The sequence below is a fragment of the Ornithodoros turicata genome, chromosome 4, assembly GCF_037126465.1.
Source record: "Ornithodoros turicata isolate Travis chromosome 4, ASM3712646v1, whole genome shotgun sequence".
Classification (NCBI taxonomy): Eukaryota; Metazoa; Arthropoda; class Arachnida; order Ixodida; family Argasidae; genus Ornithodoros; species Ornithodoros turicata.
This window is the reverse complement of record NC_088204.1, coordinates 81,231,038-81,242,576: the sequence shown is the minus strand read 5'-3', so window position 1 is coordinate 81,242,576 and position 11,539 is coordinate 81,231,038. Positions and strand designations below refer to the sequence as shown.

Below are 11,539 nucleotides of genomic sequence, written 5' to 3'. Positions count from 1 at the left end.
GACACCATCGGACTTCGATCGTTATTGTAAAGGGGCTCGTTATTTTATTCCCCCCATTCCACCAAGCACTGGGGTAGAGTATCGCCTGTTGCGATGAAACTCCCCACTCTCCAAGGCCGAAAATAAAGTTGTTGTTGTTCCAATTTAGGGAGGGGGATAGAAATTGGGGGGAAATCAACGTGTGCACAAAATTCGTTCGAATTCGGGTGGAAAAACTTCCAGCGTGCTAAATTCGGAGAGAAATCTAGCTCTTTACTCAAACGAACTGTACTAGTTTGGTACAAATGGTGACGTAATTGCGTTTGCTGCCAAACAAGTTGGTGCGCATTCATACGGACGTTTCAGTGAGGGCAATTTGCTGGGTAAAAATCGGGTTTCGCCTGTGGTGTCTTACACCGAATGTACCGGGCAGAGCCCAGTTACGCAGCCTGACTCCATCGTTCCATTCCCAAACCTTTATGTCACGCACCTCGAGCCATCATGACGATGCCTCACCGATACCACATCACCCTAAAGAAGCAACCTTCAATTCCGGGAAGAAACGGGTTGAACCCTAAAACTTGAAGCTCTAGTTGTGACACTTTGATATATATGTACACCAAGTACCAATTCCATTCCTCGGAATGAAAAGGTATGGTCAAAAGGTATTCCATTCCTTTAATTCCCTCAATAAAAGAAAAGGGCCGGTAACCACACTGGCAAGTCCAGCAGTGCAGGAGGAGATTGACATTACCAAGCACGGAAAGAGCACAAAGACAAGGTTGTTTCACTCTTGACAGTGTGCAGGTGCGGTGCAAAGGGTGCGAGGGCAGAAACCAGCACGTTGAAACCAAAACTGCCACCGGGGCACCCAGACCATTCCATTCCCGCTCCTAGGACAGTTTCCGCCATTCCATTCCATTCCGGCCGGGCTCTGCTAAATCTGGAATGATTCCGGAATCATTCCAACTCCGCAACCCTGATGTACAAGATTCGTTACACAGAATTGAAGAGAACAGAAGAACAGTTACACAGAACAGAAGACTTCTGGCTAATGCTGGTACTACTGTGGCGTTACTACAAAGCACTAGTTCCATGTCTATCTAGGCTGTATGGCTATCTGATGTGCATCAGTTCGTCTCTTAGTGGTATTAAAATGCAAACAATGCTGCCAGCAGCAGCACTGGATTGCCTAGGACTCGGGGATTCAGAAGAAAACTCATCCATAGGTAGACCCTCATACAAAAATCCTGCTCTGTTTACGTGGTCCAAGAAGTTGCTGAGATCTGCAATGTGAAATGTGTCTGGTGTACCAGAGTTCATGGTCAACTTACTCAACTAAGTCCAGGAGAAGCTTTCAATGGGAGGGCTTGTTTCTGGACTGATGCAAGACATTTAGGTTTAGGCTGTAGTCTAGGTCTTGTTTTTGCATGAAGCAAAAAGGGAAAAAAAAAACAATGTTGTGTAGCATTGAAATTTGTGAACATGTAGTCCTTGCAAGGATGAACCTATACCTAGAACACAAAAATTTTAGCATCATATAGGGCCCTCAGTTTTCGGGTAAAGCCCGTTTTTACCCCCCGATTTACATGGAAATAGTTGGGTTTAACCCGATAAAACCCGTAAACCGGGCTTCCGAAAGTGCAAACCAAGGACTTGATCCGCGACGGCTCCTGACCGCGCCGCGTCTTGCTGGTAAAGTAAACAAAACAGGTCGGGTTTGTAGACGCTTGCATGCAGGTCCGATTTCTGGCGTGAAAAATGTTCCTTTGGTAGGAGTCACCATTTGAAAGTTGGCTTCACCTAACACTCCCGTGTATTGCGGTCAAGCCCACTTCAGCGAATGCTTAGTGTTGCTTTTAAATGTACGTTTGTAGATTTAGCGGAACTTTTCGATTCATTTATTTGTGTTACGGGAAAGCCGTCTTTAACCCATGACATCATGCACTTTGTTTAGTGATATATTAGGTTAGATTAGTGCGGCTGCGGCAGCTTGCCTCGCACTCCCAACTTCATTATCGAAGCGGCCATGGTCGTATTAATCTAATCTAACTTCACTAAACTAACCTAAGACATCATCAACTTTGTTAGTTTAGTGATAACTTAGATTAATGGGGCCATAACAGCTTCCCTTGTCCCTCAAAATTCGTTTCAATAATGAGGTGAAGCCACCTTGCAGAATGGCAACGCCAACCAAAGTAATACCCTGTGTTTTTCACACCCGAAGAAATGTAGTCTGCTACATGAAGGCTTGTGTCAATAAGTAAGTTGAAAACTTCAGTGTTGGATTTTGTACTGCTAGTGCTTTCCGTGGACGTCGACGAGACCCTTTCTTGTGCCGTGACCATAAACAAAATACAGAAACCGACACTGAAGATCTTCGATATCGGTTTCTGTATTTTATTTATGTGATCTACAGGACTTGACTCCCCTCTTCGTATACGATTGTGCTGTTACCAAACATAGTAAAGGAATCAGGAAAAATCACGCTGAACAGCGAAGAAACAGAGTTAATCGGTGTTCCTTCAAGTGGGTTTACCCGCAATACACGGAAGTGTTAGGTGAAGCCAACTTTCAAATCTTGTAGGGAGTATCTTGTATCAGCAAAGTACGCGGAGTTGTAAAGAGGATGCAGCAACAGCCAACGATATACGAGGCATACCAACGCGAGCGCGAGCATGCTCTCAATGCTCATCGATGGATGCAGTGGTTATACAGTGAATTATCTACCAGTCTCTTAATAAATATACTTTCAACACTCCACAGACCGATCGCTGTGGCATTGCTCATGATCTCAGTTGTCTCGCGACGTATACCCCCAATTATTAATTTCAACACATAAAAGTTTTTTTCCACCGAAAGTACATCACTTCTCAGTATATCACCCGATTTTACCCTGTTTGTCAGGTCCCGATTTTCAACCCGATATTAACCCCCCCCCCCCCCCCCCGATTTTCACAAAAAATAAAACCCGAAAACTGAGGGCCCTACATATAGCGTACTGCGAGATTAAACCTGTGCCACATAAAAAGAAACAATATTTATTCTTTGCTTTTTTTTTGTCTTCCAAGTAATACAGAGGAAGTCTCGCATGGCATAAAAAAAAAAACAAATACTGAGCCTGTCCCCGCTCATTGGCACTTCAAGCTTTCAGGTTCATTCCCGTAGTAATCCACGTAAAATGCGCAGAAGTTCTCCAACCTGTTCCGTCGTGTCGGGAGATATGTTTTTTCCTTTATGTACAAGTTTGCCGTCTTAAATATACACATCGGCTCGAGCATACGTGACATTCCGAAAAACCGTAATACTTCCACGAACTCCGTACGTCGTTAAAAAAAAAAAAAATACTGTCCTGAGAAGGGAGTCCCTCGGCAGAGTCCCTGACAAACGCAACAGAATCTCATTTTGGCAGACGTGCTTGCGTTCTGTGTCTGTGTATACATCCTTTCCTGACGGCCTCGGCGTACGTTAGGCTCCCCGGCGACTGGACCTTCGCGCTCTGCACCGCTACGAACGGAAACGTCGGCCCGTGTTTCTTCTCGATGTCGCACAACTTGCTCAGGTCCAGACTGGTGTTCAACTTCCTCCGCACCTTCATCGCCGCCACCGGAGGTTTAGCTTCGGACGTTGCTCTCTTCGCGGGATCCGCCCTCTTTATGGGGCTCGTAGCCATGTCCTTCCTTTCGGGAACTTCCGGCAGCACTTCGATTTTGTCCTGCACGGTTTGCTTGAGAACGGCAAATATCTCGGCGAAGAGCTTCTTGTATTCCGGCGGACTGTGCGTGAAACGTTGACTGACCGGATCAACGACAGCCGTCAGGTTCAACGTCGACGACGACTTCCGCTCCTCGACCGAGAGTTCCGTTTGGACAGCCTGGTCGGCCAGGCAACGGTTTTCCGTCGGCTCTGAAAAACCAGACGAGAGAGATGATTCCGCGGACTCTGTATCGCTCATCGTCGAGAGGGACGCGTAGTCTCCCTTTTTGCCGGCCATGTCCGGTGACCTGGCTAGGCGCTCGTCGTTCAGCGATCTACATCTAGCGTCAAGAAGGGCCTCGTATTTTTCGATCAGCGCTCTGTACTGCGTGTCGAGCTCACTAAGAAGGGAGACTTGGTTCTCGGCGTCCTGCGTCTGCGTCGCGTCCCCCGCGGACGGGTTCGTAGCGATGGCGGTGGCCTCGACGTCCGCTGGTAGGCTGTCCTGGTCTCCGTAGACGACGACTCCGTTTTTCAGCTGCATCATGGCGAAGTGGTCGAGCTCCGCCAGTTCCTCTTCGGGTTCGCATCCTGGGTGCTGGTTCGACGCCGTGAATATGCGGCAGCTGGGGCACATGTTCCTGTTGCGAAGAAGAAGAAAATACGGCGGACGTAAAGCCGCGATAAGGATAAGACAGAAAAGGCCGACGCTTACTTATCGTCCAACAGGTCCATTTCCATCTGCAAGTTGAGGCACTGATGTTCCCTCTCTTGAGATGCGAGGACTTGCTCTTGTAGATGCATGTTCTCCTGAAAGAACAGCAGAAACATTGCGTTGTAGGTTCCAATGGCGTATTCGCAGTGTGCTGCAGAACAAAAGGTACGGCATATACCTGAATAAGGCTGTCGATCTCCGCTTGCATTTCTTCCTTTTGCTCGTGTTCTTTGGCAATTTGGCACTTAAATCTGGACAGTGCAGACCGCAGCCGAACCACCTCACTTTCGAAAGGACTTTCCTGGAAACAGCAACCAGTAAAATGAGACCTATCATGTAACATGATAATGTTAACATATGTATCAAAATGTGTATCAAAATGTAACATATCATATCAGTCAAAATGCGTAACGTATTCGCATTTGCCACAACCGATACGAGACTGTACAAGTATCGTGGAAGTGTCACATGCTGTTGTCGGTGTGTTGATGCACGTAGAAGCTTAGCAACACTGTGGGCAGAAGACTAGGGAGAAAACGGTTTTTTTTTTTTTTTTTTCATGTAGATCCAATTCAAGTGGTTCATCCTGAGCGCCCTTTTTTTATTTCTCCCGGGTGGAGAATTTGTGTCCTGATCGATCTGGAGCGGATTCGCGCGTTTATTTTAGCGCCACGGAGCAACTGTGGCTATGAGCGGCGTACAGATGTGGACAGATGGAGAGAGGATAGCAGGAATGAGTGGGGGGCAGGGGGGCTAGTATGCGTCCTGGGCCGACTTCAAGGGAACTCTGTTGCACACTCGTCCGGAAAGTTTGCCGAAAAAAAAAAAAAAACTGGGAAAACCTCAGACAGCACAGCTGGTGCCGACAGCAGCTTCGGCAGAAAAATATTTCGGGAGGGATTTTCTATGGGAACCTTCACATGGGGGAGGAGGATTTCACCTGCGATTCCCTTTCCCAAAAGCACTATCAAAGGTACGGTACGCCACTGGGTACGGAGATTCGAACCTGCGTCACCTCCCAGTCTCGGCGCCGCCATTAGTGCTGCCACCCCGTGGCAGTCACAGGAACTGTGCACGTGTGGACTGCCGTTTGCCGAGTTCCTTCATTTTTTCCCCTGTGTGTTTCCGTTCATTTTCGTGTCCGGAACCGGTGTAGAAAAGATATCACATTGGCCAGCACTCCTCGCGTGAACAATTACTGCGCATATCGTACGCGGAAGCAAGGAATCTTCTTTTTCCTTGATCTTTCGAACGTTGATACGCTACTCAGATGTTTATCGGATGACAATGTTACGTTATCGTCAGTCATACTCATTAAGGCCGGCCGACACCGGTATTCATCCCAATGGGAAGAGCGATTTCGGCAGTCCACCCCCTGTTGTGACGTGGTTCGGAACGAGGCTAAGGAGCGCACGGTTTGAGAGTAACGCGACAAGGCCCAATCCGGGGCGCACTCCCTTGCCCCACAGTGTCTTACATCACTCCCGCAAAGTGCACTCTGCACCTCTGCCAGTCGACATAACGCGCACGGTTGTTTTCCTTCGCAAGATGCGGAAGCTACCACGGTAGTACGTTTTGTAATTCCGACCAAATCCGAGCATTTCTCAACATCATCGTTGGAGCGAGTTGATCTGGAACAACAATCGAAAGACGCAGCGGCACTGTCCAGTAGGTAAAAGTATCCGCTGTATCTCGCTGGTGGTAGCCATAAGGTCGTGCTGAAGACTAGGAGGTGGTGGGTTCGAATCCCACACCACCGGCTGTTCCGTTTTCCCTGGGTTTTCCGGCAGACTTTCAAGACGAAAGTCGGCACAGTTCCCCCGAAGTGAGCCCAGGACGCACACTAGCACCCCGCTGTTCCCCCGCACCTTTCTGCTGCCCACTCTCAATCTGTCCACGTCTGTGTACGCCGCTCATAGCCACAGTTGGTCCGCGGCGGTAAGACGGAATTTAAAGAACGCACTTCCAGCCGGGGACCAACAAAAAAGAAAAAGAAACTCATCAGCTTGACCAGTTGAATTCTCCCTTAGTCCTCTACGGTCACATATTGTTGTAGCAAACGTAATCATTCGACGGAGACATAAGCCTGAGACTTAGCCACATGTCAACGGGAAATATTAGGTATATCCTAACAGATATGGCAATAGACCTCTCCCGGGTTCATAAACACATGACGTCATACTCTTCGACAGCTCCACCAGTTTGGTAGACTTGAACTATGCTCGAAGCCAGGAGCGAACAAGGTCGTGCCCGAAAGCCACGGTCTTGAGGCCGGGACTACGATGGTCCCTGGAAGAGACAACTCTTAACCCCTACAAAGAAGAAGAAAGGGACAAGACCTTCGGTCCTCCAATAGGAGGCCGGTTCCGGTTTGTTTCGGTTTCAGTCTGCCTACCAACGTCATGATGACGTTTCTCGGGTAGAGGTCAATATGCACAGAGCCTAACCTCGAAGCCTGCGAAGGCAGCGTCGGCGTCATGGGCGCAATTTTTCCCGAGGTCTTCTTCCTCATCCTCATCACCGTCGGACGTCTGGGAAGGCTTCTTCCTCGAAGAAGAGTTGAGGCTGTCGGCCACTTCTTGGAGTTCCTCGCATTTCTTTTCTAAGATGTCTACGCTCGTGCACAGACTGCAAAAGAGCACGTCCAAGGTGTCAGTTCTACCATGATGATGATGATGATGACTGGAGTTTTTATGAGTTTCGAGAGACTGAGGATATATTGCGCCAAGCCACGGTGATAAGTGACGAAACTAGATGGAAAGTGAAAGTGATTACATTGGAAAGTGATCAAATTGAAAATGTATCACCTTTTGATTCGTTTCTTATCAGCTCGAGATTCCTGTTGTAGCCTCTGGTTGGACTTCTCCAGTTCGGCCACATTCTGCTCCAACTGTTCGTAGATTTTCAGCCGAGATTCGTTCACCTCCCTCAGGCTCACCGTCTGGCGGCTCAGATACTAGTGGGGGAAAAGATAAGATAAAAAAAAAAGACTATAGTTAACCACACTAAACGTATCTATTTCTCGCACACTCCGAAGGTTCGTCGAGCGAAAAAACACGCTCTTCACCAGATAACACGCTGGAGGTCGTTATCACTCCAAAGTTGTGGAAAGCGGGGAGCGTATACGTCTTTTTGTGAAAATTAATATAACTGCATTTACGCAGCTATGTTAAGTGTCACAAAAAGGGGTACACCTCCCGTTCTCAACAAATCAAGGAGGAAACGATAGTTTGGCGACGGATGATGGCTACTAACATTTCAGATTTATTATTTATAATACCACGATATTTACAGAATACACTGATAAGAGGAATGAGAGGGCAAGCCCATAAAATCATAAATGCAACATGTCACACGAAAAAGGCCTACGCCTCCCACCTTTCAAAAAGCAGGGTGGGAATGAATCATGGTTGGCTCGGATCGTGTTTGGCGGTAGAGCTCTGCCTTTTTAGAGTATAAGCCTCAACGAACAATTCATGTACTATATGTACATTAATAGTGGGTGGCAGGGATTTCCCTACCCCCACCCCCTCCTATGAGATTGCCCAATACAGCTCGGCTATACATATGCTGATAAGCACATACCGACCTCGGCTTGAAAGCCCCCCCTCCCCCAAGAGGCTGATTTCTGGGAAAGTCCAATATCTTGATCTGGCCCATGGGGGACGGTATACATGATTGCGTACGCTCTGGAACGGAAGGTAAAGGCACGGCCCAAGACAGAAATCCTACACTCTAAAAACAGAACTTCACCACATAGCACGCACTGCGCCAACCATGGCCACGAATGATACACTCTTAAACATGAACTTCACCGCAAAGCACGCTCCTAGCCAACCATTATCTCGAATGATATCGTTATCTGCCCTGATTTGTTGAAAACGGGGGGAGTACGCCATTTCTGTGACACTTATGCTGTTCATAATTGTCACAGAAAAGGCGTACGCCCCCTGTTTTCAACAAATCAGGGCAGATAACGATATCATTCGAGATAATGGTTGGCTAGGAGCGTGCTATGCGGTGAAGTTCATTTTTAAGAGTGTAGGGTTATCGCTCCTGATTCGAGGAGAGAGGGGGGCGTACGCCTTTTTGTGGCAATTTATATATACGATAATTGCCACAGTAAGGCGTACACCTTCCTCTCTCTTCGAATCAGAAGCGATAACCCTATCGTTCGTGGCCATGGCTGGCGCAGTGCGTGCTATGCGGTGAAGTTCTGTTTTTAGAGCGTACTCAATCCAATTCAATTGAAAAGGGCTCACCCACACGCAGATACAAACGAACGAAGAGCAGCTACACAGTAGGGGATCTTTCGACAAAGTCGCCTCCAAGCACTTCTGAAGCAAATCTTTCGCCGCGATTTCCAAAACCCCGTTCATCGCATCGCTTCTCCTGCATGTTCCGTTACGTGTACAAAGCGCCCAGGAGTCTAAACATCTGCCTCGCGTGGGGAAACACACAGCTGTTTTCTCCGAAGAATGCCAAGATCCACAGCGTGACAGCTTTCCGACAGACAACACCGACGTGAAGCATTTTATTCTTTGCAAGGAGATGATTTATGAAGACGAACGCCGTAGACTGTCGTAAGAAAATCCTCTACGAAAATCCGTATCCGCTCACCTACCAATTACTATAGTAAGCTTTCTATACACTCTTAAAAATGAACTTCACCGCATAGCACGTTCGTAGCCAACCATAATTTCAAATGATATCGTTATCTGCCCTGATTTGTTGAAAACGGGAGGCGTACGCCTTTTCTGTGACACTTATGCTGTTCATAATTGTCACAGAAAAGGCGTACGCCTCCCGTTTTCAACAAATCAGGGCAGATAACGATATCATTCGAGATGATGGTTGGCTAGGAGCGTGCTATGCGGTGAAGTTCATTTTTAAGAGTGTAGGGCCAGTCAACGTCGACAGTCGTGTAGGTCCGTCCGTAACAGTTGTGAAGAGAAAGAGTAGACAGGTGGCGCTATCAAAAAGCTTTCATTTCAGTGAACTTTTAAATATAACTTCGGACGCTTTCGGAACCTCCGTTGTACCGATGGGGAACTTCAGCGAAAAATATTTGCTGAAAAAAAGCCCGCGTCGAAATTTTTCTCCGTGAATAATTGGTCTCGGTTGACATATTTCTTGCGTACCAACGCGCTCCCGCTCAGCTAAGCTCAGCTCAGCAGCCCGGCTGCCATTTACGTGTTCATCGGCCTCGTTCACACGGGGTGTGTGGGAGGGGGTGACGGAAGAGACACTTCTTCGGTATGCCTTCTCCCTCTCAACCCGACTAGTACACACAGCGCTCGCGGTGCATTCGTCATCACCACGATACACACTCTTAAAAATGAACTTCACCTCATAGCACTCTCCTAGCCAACCATTATCTCGAATGATATCGTTATCTGCCCTGATTTGTTGAAAACGGGGGGCGTACGCCATTTCTGTGACACTTATGCTGTTCATAATTGTCACAGAAAAGGCGTACGCCCCGCGCTTTCAACAAATCAGGGCAGATAACGATATCATTCGAGATAATGGTTGGCTAGGAGCGTGCTATGCGGTGAAGTTCATTTTTAAGAGTGCAGGCACGCTACCTCACATACCGAACGACAGGCACAGCGAGCGCTGCATACCAATCGGATACTACACTCTAAAAACAGAATTTCACCGCATAGCACGCCGTGCCCCAATCGTCGCCACGAATGATAGGGTTATCGCTTCTGATTCGAGGAGAGAGAGAAGTGGGCGTACGCCTTTTTGTGGCAATTTGGATATATGGTAATTGCCGCAAAAAGGCGTACGCCTCCCTCTCTCCTCGAATCAAAAGCGATAATCCTATCACTCGCGGCAATGGTTGGCACAAAGCGTGCTATGCGGTGAAGTTCTGTTTTTAGAGCGTAGAAGCAGAGGGAATATCGGAGCGTTCCTTATCTTCCCTCACCCCCGGTGTGTGAACCGGGAGGATGAACAAGTGATTGGCAGCAATGGCAGCTGAGCGAAAGAGCGCATCGGTACGCTGCTCCGCGCAAGAAATATGTAAACCAAAACCAATTAATTACTCGAAAAATCACAGTGTCGACGCGTTCTTTTTTCTTTCTTTTTTTCCTTTTTTTTTTTTCTGGTATATTTTCCGCTGAAGGTTCCGATCGGGAAAAACAGAGGTTCCGAAAGCGTCCTAAGGAAAATTTGAAACGTATGAGTTTTATTTAATTAATGAGCGTATGCAAATGAGCCTCTCGCTGCTCAGTCCTTGGCCAAAATCACTGAGGGACGATCACTGCAAAGAAAGATTTTCGATAGCATCACGCGTTCACGAGTTATTCAGCTTCGTGAGAAGAAACCCGATATATTCTTTTTTAAAAGACAAAGACACACACACACAAAAAAAAAATCCATTATCGTTCTGGCAACGACGGATCGATTTTTGGTTAAGCGTTTTTAATAAGGCCACGTAAACTGGACCTGATCCTTATCCGTTCCCCCCTCTATGCCTTGGCACCCCAGATTCGAAATTAGTCGTCTTTTGTTACCTCCCAGCAAAAGCACTGCCGCCTTTATTGTTTTCACTCAAGTTTCGATATCCAGCGCGGAAGTTTCAAATCACAATGGCTTTCCCCACTACGGTGACCTCCCCTCAACTACAAAGAATGCCGCCGTCCGACTTTGCCATAATACACTGCTTTCTCCGCAGTGCTCCAGACTCGAAAGTACAGCACGGAGTAAGTGCAGCGTGTCGCTCCACACGAAATGTTTAGGGCGAGCAGCGTGAATGACAGACGACGTCTGGGGCATGTCTCCATATTCAGGGTGTGGACAATAGTCGGAACTATCCAGAGCAATTGCGCTCTCTTGGCATGGGACAAGGAATGCGAGGAGGTGCTCCATGACGTCATCGCTAGCTTTCCGGCTTAGGCATCTAAAGGGTACTTTCGGAATTTCTGGATAGATGTGCAGGTAGCGTGTTGGAATCAACGCCACCTAGATAGACAAGGGTCCACCAAGCCACTGGTATCCACAGTAAGCCTACAGAAGCAGACGACATCCCGAATTTATGTGGTCACGTGTCGAAGGAGGGGGAGGAGGCGCAGGCGACGGTCGGAAAGTCCTTCAGAGGAAGTGGTAGTGGCGCTTCTGAAAGAGCTCGCCCTTGTCGGC

The 11,539-nt window shown here is 47.8% G+C and overlaps 1 protein-coding gene across 3 annotated transcripts in view; it reads right to left on the bottom strand.

Annotated features, from left to right (window-relative positions):
* Positions 1–3,004: 3,004 nt before the first annotated feature.
* The window catches only part of LOC135392105 (cerebellar degeneration-related protein 2-like), a 58,339-nt gene continuing 49,804 nt past the window's right edge, over positions 3,005–11,539 (bottom strand). For 2 of the 3 annotated variants that reach the window (XM_064622773.1, XM_064622774.1), the window contains exons 3-7: positions 7,198–7,346; positions 6,838–7,018; positions 4,569–4,691; positions 4,391–4,485; positions 3,005–4,316 (exon numbers count right to left, since the gene is read on the bottom strand). In XM_064622773.1, coding sequence (XP_064478843.1) covers positions 3,380–4,316; positions 4,391–4,485; positions 4,569–4,691; positions 6,838–7,018; positions 7,198–7,346 — 1,485 coding nt within the window. In that variant the 3' untranslated portion in view covers positions 3,005–3,379. Of the gene's footprint in view, positions 4,317–4,390; positions 4,486–4,568; positions 4,692–6,837; positions 7,019–7,197; positions 7,347–8,652; positions 8,806–11,539 lie in introns of those variants that run through there. The other variant, XM_064622775.1, reaches the window with a different exon arrangement.